The following is a 21599-nucleotide window of genomic DNA, read 5'->3' on the forward strand; positions in this document are numbered from 1 at the left end:
AAATAGTAACCTGTTGCAAAGTGAGCCAATGCAAATAAGCAGCCAACTCAGGAACCTGGAACACAGTTAAGACCAAGCGAGGCACACACTCGCATCTCTTGAACGTCTCTTCATAAAAGTATGTCCTTCAGAGCACATAAACAATATACATTTTGGAAATGCCAAGTATGTGATGTTCATTTATATATTTCAACATGACACATGAGCCTGCATTTATTTGATCCAAAATACAGAAAGTTGCATTTGCTAAAGCAGTAATATTGTGAAATATTTTTACTATTTAAAATAACTGCTTTCTATTTTAATATATTTTAAAATTAAATTTATTCCTGTGATCAAAGCTAAATTTTCAGCATCATTACTCAAATCTTACTCCAAGTGTAACTGTTTAACTGCACTCGCAAGTGAATCTCAATTTATTTTGTGGGATAATTAAATAATTATATTTTAAATAAAATGTTAAAATTATATTATTTTATTTTGTTTTGTCATTATTTATTGTAACTCTTCTCTCTCAGTCACACACCTGGCTGAAAGGCTCATTATGTGGGTTTTTGTCTTCTCAGGTGTGAATCACACAAATATTCATGAAAGTTGATGCCTACTCACATATGCCCTTTTGAAACAAAAAGTGTCTTAGAAAATTTAAATTAATCTATTGTTTTCTGAGAGTGAGCAAACAAGATGATTTTCACATCATTTTGAAGCAAAAATTCTATGCTACATGCTCCAGGTTTGACAGTCTTGTGAACAAATGTTCTCTAGGTGTTTTATGACCCTTATTTCAGTGACTTAAAATTTTTTGTTTTTTTACTAACCACGCATAAACGTTGTTTTCTCAAAAACACAATCATGTACATACATGCTATTTACGTATTATTGTAGCCCAGTTTGTACTGATTACAGTGTTATTAGACTTTAGCCACGTATCTATTTATAAGCAACTGAAAAAAGCACAAAAGTCAGGGGATGTCAAAACTTATCCAGGCCCCCAAAACCCCCTAGACCTCAGAGGGTTAAGCTGAAGTTTCTATCAATGAAAACTCTGCTCCTGCTTGCACTGGCCTCTATCAAGAGGGTAGGGGACCTGCACACATTTTCGGTCAATGATTTGTGCCTAGAGTTTGGGCCGGTTGTCTCCCAGGTAATCCTGAGGCTTCTGCCTGGGTAGGTTCCCACTACTCCCTTCAAGGATCAGGTGGTGAGCCTGCAAGCGCTGCCCTTGAGGAGGCAGACCCAGCCCTAGCTTTGCTTTGTCCCGTCCGAGCCTTGAGATGGTATGTAGACCGGACACAAAGCTTCAAGACCTCACATCAGCTCTTGGTCTGTTATGGAGGCCATCTCCAAGCAGAGGATGGCCCACTGGATTGTGGATGCCATCACCCTGGCTTATCAGGCACAGGGTGTGCCCTGTCCATTCAGGTTACAAACTCACTCTACCAGAAGTGTTTCACCCTCCTGGGTGCTGGCTCGTGGCGCCTCACTGACAGATATTTGTAGAGCTGCAGGCTGGGCAACCCCCAACACTTACGCTAGATTCTATAGCCTTCGTGTGGAGCCAGTATCCTCCTGTGTTCTCACCTCAAACAGGTAGAAGAACTGAGAGGTCCTGGTTAGTGTCTGCTTGCTAAAACTGCTTCAAAGAGTCCATACTGTAGACCCTGTCGAGCCCCTCCATCCCCTCGGCAGCCAGCCGTGGCGGAACATTCTGCACCAGGCCCTCACTTGATGAATCCGTGAGAACCAGTAGAGGGCTGGGTTTCATATGTAGAGACCTAGGTGGATCCCATATGTGTAAATTCCACAGTAGCCTCAAAGCTCATGTTCCCCTGGCAGACTTTCTGCCATTTTCCAAGAGGGTTACAATCAGAGGGTTACACAGATTGTGAGAGATGCCTGCGGAGCAGTGGGAAAACACGGAGCGAATAAGCGGAGTCAGCAGATCTTAAGCGGAGCGGTAACAGACTGCTTTGAGCTGGGGTTGATGGGGGGATTGGTGAGAGGGGCAACTCAGCTGATGAGGGCAAAGGGGCAGTGGCTCTAGCTACCGGGCCACCCCCCTGTGCACGGCCCTGTTTATATGTGTAAGTGCTTCTGAAAGGGAAGGATGGGGCTTCCGCAACCTTCCAGTTCCAAGTCGAATGGATATATTTTCCCAGTGTTATCCAATCTCACTGAGTGGGTAGTGCTACAACAACAGTGACTGGCCTTCTTGTTGCGAGCCCCGGCCTTCAACAAAAAGGGGTGCAGGAGGATCGCACAAGACACTGGAAGGGGCAGCATCCATGGCGCTTTAGTAGGGATCCCAATTTGTCGGTCACCGACGTGACTTGGAGTGACCGACTGAAAGGGAACATCTCAGTTACGTATGTAATCCTCGTTCCCTGAAGGAGGGAATGGAGATGTCATGTCCCGTCACTACAGCTGCTGTACCACTGCCAAGCGGCCAGGTCCCCAGCTCGGCTCCTCAGCAAAAACCTGAGTATGTGTTGCACCTGCTGCCTTATTATACTCACGTTGCGATCAGCAGCAGCTGGATGCAATCATCGCATGTTTAGTTTACACTGGAAGTGGATTGGTCTCTCTAAGCGAGATCCCAATTTTTTTAGTCACCGACGTGATGTGTCCGTTCCCTCCTTCAGGGAACGATGGTTACATACGTAACCCTTTTTTTAACCAAGACATCAGTTCACCACTATGCATCTGTTGTCCTGCACCTGCTAGAGTTTAATACAAGAAAGATCTAGTGCAACAGAGGTTTGGACTGTTGAAGCAAGAAACAACTGTTATTACATTTTTTATTTTAAGACCGTTAAAGTCGTCATTTTAAATGTCCCATATCAGCAGAAATCTCCTGACCACACCCAGTTAACATGACCTTTGCATGGATAGACCATCTCACAACATTTAAAATTCAGACCCACAAAAAATAAACAGATTTTTAAACCAGTTTGCATTATTAAGCAGCATAACAGCTAAAATAACAGATTTTAAGTTGCACACATTCAAGTTTTAACACACTTGCTTTCCTGGAAGTTCAGAACCAATGATTCACCACTGGAACGTTCAGTGATTCCCTATCCCAAGGAAACAGAGGTGGCTGGCAACCAAGTATCCATTGGAATGGTGTTAATCCAGTCTCTGGTTGACAAAGAGGATTATGAGCATACCCAGCCCACATTAGGAACCGGTGCCACAAAAGGAGATGGCGAGATGAAGCCTCACAAAGCATTGAAGCTTCTCAGCCAAGTGGTTCACAAGGGTTAATTTCTCAAGGCTTCATTTGCTCACACTACAACCTGGTGGCCAAGGAGTGTAAAACAAGCAGATACATTACAGATGACCTGATGTGATCTGTGATACACTGTATTTTGTGCCAGTTAAGGCTTAGAAATAATGAAGGAGAAAAAATCAGTTTCCACAGACTAATCTACTTATATAAATATAATGTGTAGTTTCTAGTGGTATATAATGATTTTATAACATAATATAACATAACGGTGTAATAAACGTATTGGCTTGAAATGAATGGGGCTTTCAAATGTCTATAAATCAAGTCTTTGCTCATAACAGGCAGGAGGGGCAATATTATTAGTCTAAAACTGGACTGGGTTTAACAGGGCAGAGGAATTTACATGATTTGAACCACTTCCTGAACTGGTCAGGCCAAGCGAGGCTTCGGACATTATTAATGACATCATTGCTCTAAAGCGATACAAGCCTCGATATGCGCTTTACTGAAAGCTGCCAGGATTTCTCGACTCACACTCTGAAGCCTCGGCACAGAATGTAACATCACTAACTGCCAGTGTTCTGACAATTTGTGCTACCCTCTCAGATTATACTACCTGCCATTAAAAAGATAGGTAGCACACATCTATAGTGATTTTTTTTTTTTTTTTCATACCTAACCCTACCCTTAAAACAATGCAAATATATTTTGGTAGCACAATCTGATAGGTAACATGTTTCATTGGTACACAGGTCAATAAAGATCTAGTTGTTCATGTTACCACTGTGTCATCCTCTTCTGGTATCGTGACAGAAGACCAGACCTACAACGAACACAACCATGAGCCTACTTCACCCTGTCGATTTGTTGTTCTTCGTCACTCAGGATGGCCGACCCATTGAGGAATATGCTGGGAAGTTCCTGGGACTGGCTTCAACAGTTTGTTCAGAGGATGCTGTGTTGATGGACATTTTTCATAGAGGTTTGGATGAACCGTTATACTCCAATATGCCATCGGATGTGAATAGGTACACTTTAGGGCAATATTCTCTATGCCCTTTTATTCAGCTGAGCTGGTCCTGAAAGATCACTTATTCTTCATGTAATTTCCAAGTCTGTCCCAGTGAAGCCCGATCCAGAGTCCACATTTGCCGTCGAATCCACTCCAGCCCCAGAGTCCAGTCACAAACCTGTTCCAGTTCCTGAGTCTACAGTCCAGTGTCTATTTCTGCCCCTGACCACAGCCCAGTGATTGCTCCAGCCTTTGAAGACTGTACAAAGAAGGCTCTATTTGTTCATGTTACCGAGGTCATCCTCTTCTGCCATTGTGACAGTTGTTTGTTCTATGTGGGGCTTTTCTGTGGCATTAATATAAAAATCCTGCTTCTGACACTAAATGACCATACAGGAAAACTTATCAGACAAATTTTATTTATTTATTTATTTAATTAATTCTGTTTCGGAATTTATACACTCTCAGAAAAAAAGGTACAAAAACTGCATCTCCGGAGGTAGCTTTTTAATAGGTATGCTTTTGGACCTTAGGTACTTATATGTTCACTTTAGGTACTGATATGTACCTTTAAGCCCCAGTGACAGCTTTTGTACCTTTTTTTTCTGAGAGTGCATGGCTTTTGTACCTTTTTTTTTTCTGAGAGTGCATGTACACTTCAGATATTATTCATTAGTATTCACTTTTTCTGGTGGTTCTTAGAACATTAAAAAAAAAAAAACATATCATGTGACTACAGTATTACACATCTTTCATATGACAGTCAGCTCATAACACATGTTGTCAGTGAATAAGCGTCATTAATTTTCCTTGTAAGTATGTTTTGCTATTGTTTATGATTATTATTATTTGTTATTAGACATGCTGAGTAGAAAAGATTGAAACAGGATTCCTTTAATAATGCACTATTTAGGTTTGTTTCAGATCAGTAAATTAATTACAAATAATTGTTTTATATAATTGTATAATTTTACTCAAATCATTGTTATGCTATTATGGAAGGGCCACTTTGAATTTTAATGTTTTTGATCAGAATATGTTTGAGTGAATGAATGGCTTCTGTTTTCTCAGGGATTATTGATCAAAGACATGAAATCAGGTTATCAGCTTCATAATCTTTTGTTAGGTACTTATAATGTAGTTCTTTATCCAAACTCATGCATCCAGCTTGGCATTTCCCACTGCAGTCACGAGTGTCATGGTGTTTGGTTAGGTTGGGTTAGGTTGAATAAATGAAGGTTTCCCTACCGTCTTACAACTGAAGAAACCTCTTCTGAGACTGACGCCAACTTCTCCATCCATGAAAAACAAAAGCTTGGTGTTTGTGAATTAACTTTTACCTGGATATTCATCACAAGAGCCAAAAGTAAGTTTGGAGAGGGATGCATTGCATTGTGTACAAATATTCCATTAAAATTTTGGGTTAATATTTTGTGGGGAAAGCTTGTTTTAGATCCCTTGGTTAGTCATCATCTCATGGTTTCAGTAATTTAATTCAACAGTCTTGTGATGAGAAAGTAAATTTTTAAAGTACAAATAATTCATTCAGTCTGTCTCAATTAATAAATGGTGATAAAACTGCATGCATAACAATTATAATACAACTATAAATGTGCTATTTAAATTAGTTTTTGCTAAAGCTTCCAATAGCATGAAATGCCTCAGGACACTATTGTCACACTTAACAACATCTCAAGCTATTTTGACATACTGTTTCCAGCGCTTAGACTCCATATCCTGAATACACATAAGCAAATAAGCAAAGCTTTTTATTCTTAGCAGTGTTGAAAATCTTTCTGTTGAACATGAATGTACAATACTGAACATGGAAGTAGTTATAAGTAATTCTATTTGTTTTTAATTTGATATGTACTATAAATTTTTTTAGTTTTTAAATTTTTTCCTTTGCACTGAGGTTTTTATAAATAAATTATTAGGGTTTTTTTTGTAGTAATTATGAGTAGTATAATAATCTGTGACCCTAGCCCTTTAAATTTATATGATCATTATTTTGCCTAAGATATTCACAAAAATCATTTTGAAAAAGATTCCAATTGTTTATTATTCATCTGAGAAATGTTTGTGTTCAACAAAAATGCATGCCAACATGCAACTATGCAGAATTGAGATGCAGAAAAAAAGCTGTGTATAACTTTGCTAATAATGTGGCATGATATTTGTTTAGGCAGACCTAAACAGAGACTGGGACTGTGTCTCATGTCAAATGTCTGAGAGTTACCAGCCCTAAATAATCACAATTTATTTCCTATAATAACCAAATACTTAATGTCCATGCTTGTACATGAAAAGTGCTCTTTGTATCCACCTTATTTTTCAATGTGGAACTAATGTGTTTTCTGTGAATGTGCGAGATTTCCGCTTTATTATCCCCAGTAGGGAAATAACAAAAAGAATAACAAAATGCAATAAACTGTCAAATTGTTTGTGCTTACAACCCAGTGTGTTTATAATTAAGGAAATACATAAAAATTATGGTAAGAAACTATGGTAGGTTTGCCATATCAAGCAGCAAAATGCTGTTTTGTACAGCTAAAAATAGCTTGAAGAGGCTGATACCGGAAGCCAGACACGTTAAAAATACAAATGGCCACGCCCGCATGGGAACACCTGACAGTTAATCATTCAAGCGGTTAGAACGAGTGGTTCATTATGAGTCTGATTTAACAAAGCTCTTCACACTGAATACTTTTTCCCCCCAAAACGATCTGTTCAAATGAATCAATTTAGAATGAGCCAACTTGAGAACGCTGGCTCTCTAGGACCTGCTAGTGTTTGGTTTAAGATTGCACTTGGGAGGAGAGAAGAGGAAACGAGGTGTTCAGCTGAAATTAATAGTCTGTTAAAGACTTCTTTCAGAGGCCTACTCTAAAGCAAAATGATTTGTATATATTTAATTTAAGCTGGTAAATGAAGCACAGTTAACAGTAAAAACAGCAACGCTAACTAGGAGTGGGTGAGTAAGTGACCTGAAGAGCAATATAAAAAAATGTGTTCACATATAATAATTTAATAAACGAAGCAAAAACTGTCAAAGTGACAGTCCTTCTTTCTGAATTGGTCTCTTTGCTGCAAAAGTTTGAGTCTAAAAACACCTAGTCGTCTTTCTCTTCATCTTTCCCCTTACCAAAAAGTAGTATACTTCAAGTTTATTTTATTAAGTATACTTAAGTAAAGTTCAAGTATATTTTTAAGTATACTTTATGTAGCAAGTATACAAATATCCGTGTTCTAGTAGTATACTTGTAAGTGTACTGTTTCATTACTCCTTGGGACTAAATTGGCCCACTTTCTAGTATATAAAAGTATACTTTTAAGTATACTTTAAGTATAACAGTAGCAAACTTTGAGTACACAACTCGTTTACCTCTATGTTTGTAGTTTGCACTGCAATTATACTAATACTTTGTAAACTTTGAAGTATAGTCTCAGTTAACTACTAGTATACTCATAAGTTTTCTTTAAGTGAACTTTACATCATACTCTAAGTATACTACTATGTCCCTATTAAAGTTTTAATTTGTATATATTTTGTTATATGAATATCTGAACATACAAAACATCCAAAGAAAGAACAGGGTATCTGCTTGTAAACAAAAACATTTTATTCTAGCTTCATGCATTCTTTTTTTAAACAATTTAATGTAGATAAGTTTCATAAAAAATAAATAAAGAAATAACATTTTGAACAAAAAGCTGAAAAAACACTATGAATTGGATTCAGAATGATAATCAAAACGTAGATGGAGCCGATCAACACCCCAAAATTATTACGTCTTCATCGGTGGACATTTTATTCCATAACGTTACAGTTTTGATGCTGTTTCATGTCAGATGATGGTGTTACATGTGTTAGTATGTGTTGTTTCTTTTTCTTTTTCACTTGTGTTTTTTTTTTTTGGAAATTCTGTACAGAAGATGTGTTCTAGTGCCCTCTACCCTATAACAATGAAAACACGGATTCTAGGAACACAAGTATAGTTCAAATATATTTAGACTTTTTGTAAGTCAAGTATACTTAAATGTCATTTTAAGTATATTTCTGAGGAGTACATAAAGCCCATTTCTGAGAAATACATAAAAAGTAAACTAAAAGCATACTTTCCTCTTTTTAGTTTAAAAGAAGTATACTAATAGCACACTTGAATAAACTTCTTTTTCTTAAGGGTCTACTTTGCATTGCAGACTAATAGGCATAGCCTAAGCTGTACTTCAAAGGATAGCTTTTCGATTTTCTCACCCTCATGTCATTCCAAATCAAAATGACTTTCTCCCCATGAACAAGGTGACCCAAGTGATGTCCAAGCTGTACTTTTACATGCAGTGTAAGTGAATGATGACTAGGCGGCCATGAGAGTGTGTAAATTATAATTGGATTTTTTTTTTTTTTTTTTTTTTTTTTACTCACTGGTAGCAATGTCCAGAATAGAATTAGTATCTTCAAACTAGGGTGATTTTTTGGAATAATGGGGTAAATTAAAGGTCACCTATTATGCCTATTATTAGAATGTATGTAAAACTGACATCTTAAAGACATCTGTCAGATGTTTGTACACAGCAGATGTTTTCCAGATCAAGTGATCTCTAACGGACATCTTGCAGACATTCATGTGCTGTCTCTCAGGTGTCCCCAGAATCTGTGAATCTGTGTCTCTGTGAAGTTTCTGCTCAAAATAACCCACAGATCATTTATTATATCATTTTGAAAATGCCTATTTTCAATGGAATGTTTTCGTACATGTATCTTTAAATGCAAAATGAGCTGCTGCTCCCCAGCCTCTTTTCCAGAATAGCACTACTGTATGTCTTTACAGCTCGTACCTCAGATATTCTGGCAAAAAAACATCTGTTTGGTTTTGATTATGTCTAGCGTGTAGAAATCATGCACTTTTAAAGCTATATTAGTTGAAACTTCTAATATAAAGTGCACACATCCGAAGCACATTGCGCTTTGACTGTCAAATACGACAATTTTATTTTACAATCTTATTGTGTTAATATATGTGAAGTGAAACCTTATGTCATTCTTCCTTGAATAAAATAATCAATGCAAATTTCCTGTATCTGCTATTGTAATTAAACCAAGGAATGTGTTTGTTATAACACCTCAAACTAGAACATTTGTGTCTGTATATATGTTGATTATCTTAATTTACTGCCTGTAGCTTACAGTAAATCTGATCACAGCTCTTAATCGCTTGATCAGTCTGTCTTTGTGCATGACCTGGTTGCAGTAGAGTGTGATCTTATTCATCTTTTTCTGTTTATGTGTTTGCATGTCAACAGATACCACAAGGAAAAAAACAAGGTAAAACAATAATGTAACAATGCATAATATTACTTGCAAGATATCTTTTGTAACTGCTAGTATTGTGAAGTCCCTTAAACCACTTGTATTTTGATGCTCTTTTCGGTTGTAATTTTTCTGTTTCATCAATTAAAGGTTCCTTAATCAGAGCACCTAATTCACAATGAAGCCAGTGTTTTTCAGCATGACCATCCTGCTCATTTCTTACAACTGTTTGAGTGACGAACACTTTTACACATATTTTGGTCTGGTCATATGCTTCATGCTCTGGGCTAAAATGGTATTCCACGCAGAAAATGGCTTGTCGGATGGATTTGGCCGGGCGGTGTTGATTACAGGCTGTGACAGTGGATTTGGACATCACCTTGCAAAGAAACTGGATGGCATGGGCTTCACAGTGTTTGCCGGATGTTTATGTCCTGAGGATCCCGGGGCTCAGAGTCTGGTTGAAGAAGGTTCTGACCGTATGAAGGTGCTCCAGCTGGATGTGACCAAAGATGAAGATGTCAGCTTGGCCAAGGACTTTGTGCAAGCAAATTTGCCAGAGAAGGGTAACTTAAACACTTCAAACACGTCTTATTTATAGTATTTCACATTTCAAGGATGAAATCCCTCTTGTTCTGTATATTGTTGTAATTTTTTCAGGCCTCTATGCGGTGGTAAATAATGCTGGAATCTGTGACTGGGGAGAGACAGAGTGGAGCACTGCCAAGGACTTCCAGAACATGGCTGACGTTAACCTCTTTGGTGCCATCAGAGTCACCATCCCATTCTTGTCACTTGTCAGAGCATCCAAAGGTCACTGGTGCCATCTATTCTAACTTGCGTATAATATTCTAAATTCATTGCCGATTAGAATGTCTATTATTATGCCATTTTAAGGTTCCTAATATTGTTTTGGGAGTCTCCTACAATAGGTTTCCTACAACTGTTCACATGACAGTTCCAAGATGGTGCCAGGATGTTTGCTGGTGTGCCATCTCAGTCTGTTTTTACCTGTTTTAGTATTTTGTTTCCTGATTGTTTGTTTTGCGATAGCAGAGAAGACTGGCATCCGTATACACGGTATGTGCCTGTGCCAGTTGCGCTGAGGAATGTTTGTTACCTGCCTGGATGTTTGTGCCTGTGAAGGAAATGCCGTGGGAAGCGTGCTAGGGGCCTCGTGACAATGGCGTTGAAAAACGTGATATCACTGGAAAATAAGACTGTTATTCTGAATAAACTCTTTGCCTGTTTGTTTGATATTTTATTGTATTTATATATATATATATATATATATAGATATATATATATATATATATATATATATATTATATTTTTTTTTTTTTTTTTTTTTTTTTTTTTTTTTGTTTTTTTGTTACTGAGACTTGACTTAATGCTGGCGACATGTTTTCACTCTCTGAACTCTCTTCTGCTGGTTGCAGTTTTTTTCAGTACCCCTAGGTCCATTGGCCAGGGTGGGGGTCTTGCAGTTGTTTTTAAAGAAAAGTTTAAATGTAGACTTTTACCCTCTGACTCCTTCTAATGGTTGGGGGTGGACAATAAACATAAAATTTATCAAGAGCAATTTTTGAAGGGGACACAATAATACAGCTAAATTGTACTTGTAGGGATATGTATACACAGAGGAATGGCTTACTACTATTAGTGCAGCAGGGAGACCGTGCCAAATTAGACAACTTTAAGCTATTGTGGTTGCTTGTGTCCGTTGTAGACATTACTATCTGTCGTTGTTACCATGGTTTTCCTGTGGAATTAGGCTACTTTAACACTTGCCACTGGTTGTTTTTCATGTTCACGGGTTGAAGCGACCCCAATAATGTAATATTTAGCCCCTGGAATGCGAATTTTTTTTTACATATTTTGTGTTTTTTTTTTTTTTTTTTTTTTGTTTTTGTGTTAGTTTGGGCTAGTTTTGAGTAGCAATTGGGTGGGTTTTGTTGTGAAAACCTGGCAACCCTGTCCATCAAGCAGGTAACGTTATTATAGCTGACAAGGAAGACTCGTTGAAAAATACATTGGCATCATCTGTGTGTAGATGATCATGTAAAAGAGGAGAGCAGGCATTTGGACCAAAGCACTGTGAGGCAAGGGAGGGGAGACTCAACATGTTTCTAAACTTAAACGCATTTTTTGCCCTGTTTGCATTGTTTTACTACTAACACAATTATTTAAAGTATAAAACATTGTTTACAATACACAGCTTGGTTTTAAATAATTTTTAGGGGGGACAACCTTCAGATGCGTTATCTCAGTTATGCGTTTAAATTTATAGACCCCCAAACTCTCATGGGGATTTTATACAAGAATTCTCTTATATTTTAAGTTTTATCTGCAATTGTCCCCTCTTTTGACACAATTTTAATTTGGGGGGATTTCAATATACATGTGTGTTGCCCGTCAAAGCCCTTGGTCAGAGATATTTTTTATTTATTAGAGTCATTTGATCTCTTACAGTGTGTTTTTGATCCAACTCATGAGCATGGTCATACTCTTGATCTTGTTTTATCTTTGGGGTTTTCCGTTGGTAATCTGAAGATTGTTGATACTGTTTTCTGATCATAAGACTTCTTTTTGGCTCTAATTTTCATGTGATGTTTTAAGTAATGTTTCTGTTCCTGTTGCATCTTGTGTCCTCATTTTTTACACAGCTAGTAGTTTTTAAGCAGCTTTTGATGTTTCTTCTTTACTTACTTTGTTTGAATCTCCCTGTTATAGTATGGATTTAGAAGAGTTGGTTAATCAATTTAACACTTGTTCTGATATTTTAGATGTTGTGGCTCCTTTTAAGGCTAAGAAAAACAAGGTTAAATTACAACCATGGTTAAATAGTACTACCCATGCTCTCAGGCAGGAGGGCTGAACGTAAATGGCTTAAAGAGAAATTACAGGTCTCTTATGAGATTTTGAAGAACTGTCTGAATGAATAGCAAAGGGCTGTCAAATTATTTTTCTGCCATTTTCAGTCAGTTTAGGTGATTACTCTTTTTCTACTGATCCTCTTGTCTGTGGGGTTCCTCAGGGCTCTATTCTGGGACCAATTTTATTTTCTCTGTATAAGTTGCCATTGAGTTTTATTTTTGAAAAAATTGGGATGAATGTCTGACAGAGGTTAATTGCTGGTTGGCAAATAATTTTGAGATGATTTTATTTGGTAATAAGGGTTATGTTAATAATGTATATGACTGTCTGGGGCAGTTTCCTAGGAAGAAACTGTCCTGTGTTTAAAAAAAAAAAAAAAAAAAAAAAAAAACTTGGTTTCATCTTTGACTCTGAACTCAGATTTGACTGACAAATTAATGGTGTTGTTAAAAATAGCTTTTTCCATCTAAGGTCAATATCTAAGTTGAAGTCCATCCTCTCACCTGACTATGTTACTGATTTAATTAGTGTTTGTCAATCCAGCAGATCTCTGCGCTCAAATGATCAACTACTCCTAATGGTTCTGCAATCTCATCTAAAATGTATAGTGAATTGCGCTTTCTCTGTGGCGGCTCCTAGGCTCTGGAATGCCCTTCCTCTGTCTATTAGATCTCCAACTTTGGGTGTTTTTCAGAGTGTGCTTAAAACTCATTTGTTTTCTCTGGCTTTTGACAATGCTTTTTGTTATGTTATGTTATTTGTTGGTATTATTATTTCATTTTTTTTACTATTATTTTTCATTTGTTCTTATATTATTTGTTTATATATATATATATATCTTTCTCTGTACAGCACTTTGGTTCCAGTCGTGGTGTTGAAAGTACTTTATAAGTGATGTTTCATAAATTTCGGGAGGAGCATGCACAATTAATTAACATGGCCAGTTCATCATTAGTTACTACACCATTTACCAATCAGCTCAAGAGGAAACACCTATAAATAATCAAGTACGTCCTACCTTCGTTATCTCTCGACTTTCAGCATTCGGTTCGCTCTGTTGCCATCTTATCACATACCCAATTTTTCATCCAACGAAGAGATCTATACTGGGGATTTTTTCAGATCTGCCACATTCGCCGGCCCCATGACAACTCCTACCCCGCCAAACATGGACACCGAGCACCAGGCGTTATCGACAGACAGCTGCTCTTCTCAACCAGCCACACGCTGTGGCCAATAGACCGTGCAAAGCCCCAAGCTCCCCTCGCCCGACACCACCATTGTCCCGCACAAAGACCCGGCTCTTCTCGAGCGCTGGATTGCGGCAGCAGCAGGCATTCAATGAGCCTCACCCGCTTCCTGCCTGGCTTTTCCGGCCGCAGCACAGTTTGAGGCTGCCTCCACTAGCGGCACAGACCGTGTGTTGCAATTTAATAAATTTTGTTGTCATCCACACTGAAATGTCTGAAGGCATTACATTTGCCTTACTGTGCATGTATAAACCTCACCGAGATTATACAGACATAAGTTTCATGCAGTTCTTCTGGCAGGATCAATTTATTTATGGAAATATTTCACCATTTACTGGTGCACCCACTCAGAATTGATCTAAAACACAACTGCCCTCGTGTTTTCCATAGGACAGCAATTGTGAGTAAATTTTCTGTTGTCTTTTTAGGACTGTACTATGAAAAGAGTACAAAGTAAATATCTTTAGAAACAGTGTGACAGTGAATAGCACATAACTGCAAATTAACGTTACTGCTATAAACATGTCTATTGGTACAGTGTGTTACAAGACTAAACATGCTTCATCGTTTTCAAAAGCCTCTGTTTCTACAGTCCATACTACAACGTGAAAACAGCATTCTCAAATTTATCCGCTCTGGAGAGCGTTTAAAAAGCCTGGAAGTCCAAAACGAGAGGAAAAGATGCTTTTCAACAGGAACATATTAATGTGGACAAGGCTTGAGGAATTGTCAAATCAGGCAACCAATTGCTAAACCAGCAACACAGTAGGCTACCCAGGCATTTTTAGCTTGCCCCGTTAAATGTTACTAACCCTTTCACAGCCAACAACTACAGCAGCCAAAGCAAGCATGAATCTGCTTCTACTTGCAACACCGGCCCGCACATCCCAGTATTTCCATCCTGTTACTTCTAACCCCCTTTTTTCTTTTCAGTGTCCAGACATTAGCATAAGGTTGCCTCTGCTAGCAGTGCAGGCAACACAGGTTCTTCAAGACATCACACACCCCAACCCCTTCCTAGGGCCTACAGCTACAGCAGCTGAAGCAAACATGAGGCTGCCTCCATTTGTAAACATGCCCACAACTCTTCCGCTCCCTCATGCTACTAATAACCATTTTTCTGTTCTTTTTTTTTTTTTTTTTTTTTGTAGTGCGGCCTCCAGCTCCCGTAGTAAACGCTAGCGTGAAGCTGCCTCCGCTAGCAGTGCAGGCTGCACACAGGGTCTTCAGGATTCCCTTCCTGTGGCCTACAGCACGTGAACCAAGTGCGAAGCTGCTTCCTCATACAACACAGACCCTCACATCTCAGACCTTCCTCCTGCTGCTACTTACCCCTTTTTTCCTTTTCAGTGGCCTCCAGCTCCCGTAGCAGACACTAGCGTGAGCATGCCTCCGATAGCAGTGCAGACCCATCCACACCCCTTTGCGACAACCCCCTCCCCTACTCATGGCCTGCAGCCCCACAGTCTAACCCCAGTGTGAGGCTGCCTCCATTAATGGCGCAGGCCCTGATGCCTGCCATTCACCCTCCCTTTCCCCCTCTCTTCTTCCACTTCCGGAGCTGTCCCAAGCGTGAGCATGCCTCCGCAATTGTGAGCACATCTCCGCAGGTGGCTCCAGCAGTCCTCCTCCTCTCATGCTTCCCCCTCCCTCTCCTCTCCCACATCCCACCCATCCCTCTGAACTCTCCTGGCGCAGGCACTGAAGCCCGCCATTCCCTCTACCTAACCCCCCCGCCCCCGGAGCTGTCCCAAGCGCGAGCATGCCTCCGCTAATGGCGTAGGCCCCGATGCCCGCCATTCTCCCCTCTCTTTTTCCCCTCTTTCTTCCACTCCCTGGAGCCATCCCAAGCGTGCTAACCTTTGACAGGCATTTTATTTAGTCTGTCTTTACATGGGATGAAAAAGGTGTCTCCAGCAGTTTTTCTCTTCGTTGACTAAATTCATGATCCCTCCCGTGAGCACACCTGGCAGCCATCCTTCCTCCTCCCCCCTGCATCCCTTGCCCCTCCTTCTCTCCATGGCGCTATGGCCCTGAAGCCCGCCGAACACTCTCACCTGGAACCACCGCCCCGTAGCCAGCAGCATGACCCAGAGTCAAAAGGCGAGCAGGCCTTCAAGATCTACGTGCGGTCATACCCCGATGCAGAAGCTCACTGAACCTCTCTTTCCTGACCCCTTTGCCCTTCCATGCCAGTCCCTGTTTCACTCCATCCCAACCATAGCTAACCCCCTTGACACATCACCTTTAGTCCATCTATACGGCCCTTCCCCACTCCAGCTGTCCCAGTTAATGAATATTTGTCGTCCGCGTTGACTAAATTCCCACACTGTCGCAAGCAGTTCCCACTCCCGCAGCAGCCTTGCCTAATTTCCACACTGCCGCAGCAATGCCCTCCCTCCTTCACAGGAGCCTCCACTATTCCCCCTTCCCCACTGCTGAACACTCTCCCCTTCCTGCACCCCCCGTTTTCCATTTCCCCACTGCAGGACACAGATTTTGCTCAAAAGGCAGGAACCTTTTCCCTATTTTTCCCACTGCCGCAGCAGTTCCAGACCTCCATATCAGAGCCTTACCTAATTCCTCATCACTGCCCCCAGAAATGCCAGTCCATCCCTGCTTTTGTCCAAATTCCCCCACTGCCATAGCTGCTCCCCTTTAGGAGCCTTACCTAATTCCATCTATAACTGCCACAGCTTTCCCACTCCAGCAGGTGTCCCATTTTCCCCAATCCTCGCTTCCACAGGGGCCCCCCCCATTTCCCCCACTGCCACAGTGCCCACTCCCGCAGGAGCCTTACCTAATTCCCACACTGCCCCAGCTCCTGAAGGAGCCACAGGAGCCTTTCCGTTTTCCCCACTGCCACAGCAGTCCCTGCTCCTGCATGAGCTCTTCCATTTTCCCTACTTTTCCCACTGCCACAGCAGTTCCAGCTCCCGCAGGAGGCCTTACCTGTATTTCCCCACTGCCGCCACAGCAGTGCCCACTCCAGCAGGAGACCCTTCCTGTTTCACCCACCGCCAGCAGTGCTGCTCCCGCAGGAGCCCTTTCTGTAATTCCCCACTGCCACAGCAGTGCCCCGCTCCCACAGCCTTTCCGAGCTATTCCATATTTTCCCCACTGCCACATCGCTTCCCGCTCCAGGAGCTTTTGTCATTTTTTTACTCTGCTGCAGCAGTGCTCGCTTCTGCAGAAGCCAATTTCTCTTTTCTGAAGCCGCTTAGCAGCGCCCACTTCCGCCAGAAGCCAATTTCTCTTTTCAGATCCCCACAGCAGCGTTCCTGCTTCCGCATGAAGCCAATTCCATCTTTTCCCACCGCCGCAGCAGTGCCAGCTTCTGCAGGAGCCTTTTCTGTATTTCCCTACTACCACAACACAGTAGTGCCTACCACAGCAGTAGCCTTTTTTGTGTTTGTGTGTTTTCTGTATTTATCTTTTTTCTGTTTATCCTTTTTATGTTTGTAGTGTCTGCTCCCACAGGAGCCTTCATCACTCTCTCTCCCACTGCCATAGCAGTTTCTGCTCCCACAGGAGCCTCTTCCTGTATTTCCCCACCGCCGCAGCAGTGTCAGCTCCCGCAGGAGCTCTTCCTGTATTTCCCCACCGCCACAGCAGTGTCAGCTCCCGCAGGAGCTCTTCCTGTATTTCCCCATCGTCACAGCAGTGCCTGCTCCCGCAGGAGCTCTTCCTGTATTTCCCCACCTACCGCAGCAGTGTCAGCACCCACAGGAGTCGCCACTATTTTCCCCACTACCGCAGCAGGAGCCGCTCCCGCAGGAGCCATCCATATTTCCCCACTGCCGTAGCAGTGTCTGCTCCCACAGGAGCCTTTCCATATTTCCCCACTGCCGCAGCAGTGTCAGCTCCTGCAGGAGCCTTTTCTATCTTCCCTACTGCCGCAATAATCGTATCTCCAGCAGGAGTTGTCATCTCTCTCTTCCAAGTGGATGCTTCCAGTATCTCTTCCTAGACACTACCACAATAATTTTTTCTACCAAAAGTGCTCGCTTCCAGCACCCATTTTAACTTTTCAGATGCCACAGCTTTTGGGGGAGTTAAATGTGCCAATATCTCAGCAGTGGCCACTTACGCAGAAGCCAATTTCTTTTTCCAGATGCTGTAGCAGTTTCCACAGGAGTTTTCCTTTCAGAACTTCAGTAAGCCTTTTGTCTGTATTTTAATCTGCTGCCGTGCTCGCTCGCAGAAGCAGTTCTCTCCCCGCAGCAGCCAATAACTTGTTTCAGATGCCGCAGCAGCGCCCACTTCCGCAGAAGCCAATTTCTCTTTTCAGTGTTCTTTTCTGTGGTTCCCCGGGCTCGGGAGTCTTGCTGGGCTCGGAGCTCTCTCCCCGGACAGCACGGCAAATACGCATACCTTTTATTAAATTATAAGTAGATGTGAACTCGTGAAATAAAGTTTGAGTTGAGTTTGACGGTTACATGCACACAATAAAAAAAACCTTGTTTTCTCATGAAATGCATTTATTTTTACCTTATTTTCCAACGATTCTCAAACAATTTGTTCAAAGCAGTACTAAGATTCACTCTGCATCCCAATGTTCATTCTAGCCATCATCCTAACTAGAATGTGAGATTATCCCAAAGCATAGTATCCCAGCAGGCACAGGACGTCAATATAAGGTCAGATTGACATTGGACATGACGTCAGACAGATGTTTCATTTTGGTAGAGAACAAAAATCGGGTTGACATCAGTACTTGAAACCAATTTGACATTGACATGACGTTGGATTTTGGTTACACAACCTAAACATAACAAATATCAACATCAGCAGTCGGTATTGGACATCAAATTAACATTGACATTAGACATTGAATTGACATTGAATTTTGATCACCCAACGTCACAACCGAAATTTAACCAAATATCAACACAACACTTATGACGTCCATATGGAACAAATGTACAGTAAAAATCATGTAGTTAATTAATGACGTAATGAAACGGACAGTGAACACTGTTAACAGCAAAGATTATATATTGCAGTCAAACTTATTGCACAGGTTGGTAGTTTTATTTGTTGTTTCAGTGTTGGCATCGTCTCTTCTCAGGTGTTCGGTCATCTCAGATCTTTGTAAGGGTTGGATTCAGCTTGTCACATTGGGATGCCAGTCCTGTGGTAGAAACAGAGAAGGAATTAGAGACTAAGTTAATGTAGCTGCTGTTCCAACCAAGCAAAAATGACATGTTCAACCCTAGCATTAACATTGTCATGTACATTACCATGCCAAACCCTCCGAGAGTTTTCATGATAGAACATTATTTATCATGCACTTTTGGCTTTACGACTTTGCAAATCATTTACATTCACGTACAGCTACATTACACACTGCATGAAAGGCAGTATTTGAAATGGCATAATAGGGGCACTTTAAATTATTCTTTGTCTGTACACTGTCACTTGGGTAGCACCCTTTTAAAAGGCAATATTTACACGTGGTCGACTGATTTGTATTTTCTGTTGAGCTTAGAGAGCATGGTGGCCTATATAAAGCTGATATATGATATTACAGTATTTCATTTAAATAAAAAGCACAATTGCTACAATGAAGTTTATATTTGACATATTTACAAAATTAGATGTAATGAATTCTAAAATTTAATCTGTGAAAAAAAAGTCATTTATATTTGATAATAAATCTGTTAAACAAACCGATTCTTCTTGATTCTGTAATCCTATTATTAGTGTTTTTCACATAGTTAAAAACATGACTACAAAGGAAGTAAACACTGTAACCGTCAGTGCACCCAGTAATCTGGTAAATTTGTGTGATCTGGGAATCCCAGATTTTGCATACAGTACACTGGCATATGAAAAATGATTTAAAGATTATAAATATACACCCTTTAGAGGTAAAAAGGCAGAAAGTGCACCCTTTTGAAAGGGTACTACTGCGCCAGTGATAGGAGTTGTAACTTTTTTTTCTTACTGAGACTTTTACTTACTACTTTTAATTTCATCATTCATTCTTAGGTCGTATGTTATATGTGTCAAGTATCTTTTCTTTCTTCAACTGTCTGAACATGGGAGCATACAGTGTATCCAAGCGGGGACTGGAAGCATTTGCAGACTGCTTGAGAGTAGAGATGGCCAGTTTTGGAGTTAAGGTAAGGCCTTAGTCATTCTTTTAAAGGTAAACTCGCATTGTTATCAATATTTAAAAACCTAGTGGACTCTTATTATTATTACAAATAGGAAATTGCTCTGAACACAGTGCATTATTTTTCTGTTTTTCTGTTCATGTAGGTCAGTATTATTCAACCTGGAAATTTTGGCATAGCCACAAACATTCTGCCCAAGAGAACACCACAAGATATATGGGATGATTTTGATGATGCACGTAAACTAACATTCAACCAGAAATACATTGAGATGGCATGTGAATATTTTGATTTATTGTGCACTTCAGGATTTAACAATTGCTCTATGGTTATCAATGCCATGTTACATGCTCTCACTGCTCCCAAACCTCAAACCCGATACCTGCTCGTATCCTGGAGAGATATGTTTTTTTTCTACATATGCCCTTTTCTCCCTACTTGTATCACTGATTCTGTGTTTTCTGTAAGTTCCATGTATCGCAAGCGTAAAGTAATGCTTTACTCATAATTTGTTTATTCATAATAAGAATAAGAGAGCTTGCTTTACATCAACAAGGAATGCATCCTCAAGCCCTAAGTGCTGTAAGACTGCTGTAACCCTAACATGAGACCTTTTTTTTTCTTGGACAGTTGTTCACAAAAATACTGAAATGACGTGAAACATTCTTTATTATAAAGGTGTATGTTATACTTTCCCTTTTCTTTCTGGGTAGAAACATAATAAAGTCTTTATCACAGATAATCTTGCTGAAGAATTTGTCATGGGCAACATTAAAAGGACTTTAAAGGTCAAGAAAGTCTTCCAATTCATCCCCTTTTAATTGGACACGAGGTGTCCTGAATTGTGACTGCTATTATAGATGTATGAGTAGAGAAACTACGTATATGGAACATTAAATGCATTCGCAACACCTCAGGACCACTTAAACAATTGAAGGTGCAAGACTGAAAACATAAGAAAAAAGGTGACATTGTATGATGATAATATACTGTTTCTTTAGTTTTTGGGGCAGTGTGATTGATTAATTGATTGTATTTTTAAAAAGAAATGCTGTTCTTTTGAACTTTATATTTATCAAATAATCCTTGAAAATACTGTTTTTAAAAAGAAATACTGTTCTTTTGAACTTTCTATTTATCAAATAATCCTTGAAAATACTGTATCATGGTTTTTATTGGTGTAAATTCAGCTTTGCATCCCAGGACTAAATTTATTTTTTAAAATATTTTTTATAAAGATGTAATTAAATAAAATTGACATTGATTCTTACTGATTTTTTAAGTTTTTCTATTACAGTTTTTCCAGTCGTGTTCCTCCTGGTAATATATAAAAGTAGGGGGCAGCAATGAATTCGAGCAGCAGCACCAATCGAATGAGACGGCTGTACACCTGAGCTTGCGATCGAATTCGAACGCGATCGTCCTTGCACGATGGCAAGTGTAGATTCGCCAGCTGGATGCAGGCCAGCAGGGAGCGTGCGTGCTGTACAATGTTCATGCTGTAGGCTGCTCTCAGAAGCTTACTAGCCCAATTCCCATGCTCCAGTCATGCTGTTCTTGTAAATGATCAGTGGAATTGACGAAGAGCAGGATCCGCCACAAAAAGGCCACATAACCAGGTAGATATCAGTCATGGTTTTTGCTTTCTTGTAGAAACGTTAGGAGGACCAAATGTTAGCAGGGCCAACTTGCAAATTAGATTAGATGAATGCTGGGATGGTCAATTGCTGTTCTTTGAACTGTGCCAGGTACAAGGTGGCGCATCATCTTCATCATACTCATTTCATGTAATCAT

The 21599-nt window shown here is 40.2% G+C and overlaps 1 protein-coding gene and 1 long non-coding RNA gene across 2 annotated transcripts; both read left to right on the plus strand.

Annotated features, from left to right (window-relative positions):
• LOC122140243 lies at positions 1 to 4574 on the plus strand. Its single transcript, XR_006156928.1, has 3 exons — positions 1 to 118; positions 4118 to 4260; positions 4347 to 4574. It is a non-coding gene; the product is annotated as an uncharacterized LOC122140243 (long non-coding RNA).
• A 344-nt stretch (positions 4575 to 4918) lies between these two features.
• On the plus strand, positions 4919 to 20520 carry LOC109107688 (D-beta-hydroxybutyrate dehydrogenase, mitochondrial-like). The gene is made up of 6 exons (XM_042742881.1): positions 4919 to 5610; positions 9549 to 9570; positions 9706 to 10121; positions 10216 to 10368; positions 19677 to 19810; positions 19950 to 20520. Exons 3-6 carry the CDS (start codon positions 9734 to 9736, stop codon positions 20310 to 20312), a joined length of 1038 nt encoding a protein of 345 aa, XP_042598815.1. The 5' UTR covers positions 4919 to 5610; positions 9549 to 9570; positions 9706 to 9733; the 3' UTR covers positions 20313 to 20520.
• Positions 20521 to 21599: the final 1079 nt, after the last annotated feature.

The sequence above is a fragment of the Cyprinus carpio genome, chromosome B17 (genome assembly GCF_018340385.1).
Source record: "Cyprinus carpio isolate SPL01 chromosome B17, ASM1834038v1, whole genome shotgun sequence".
NCBI lineage: Eukaryota > Metazoa > Chordata > Actinopteri > Cypriniformes > Cyprinidae > Cyprinus > Cyprinus carpio.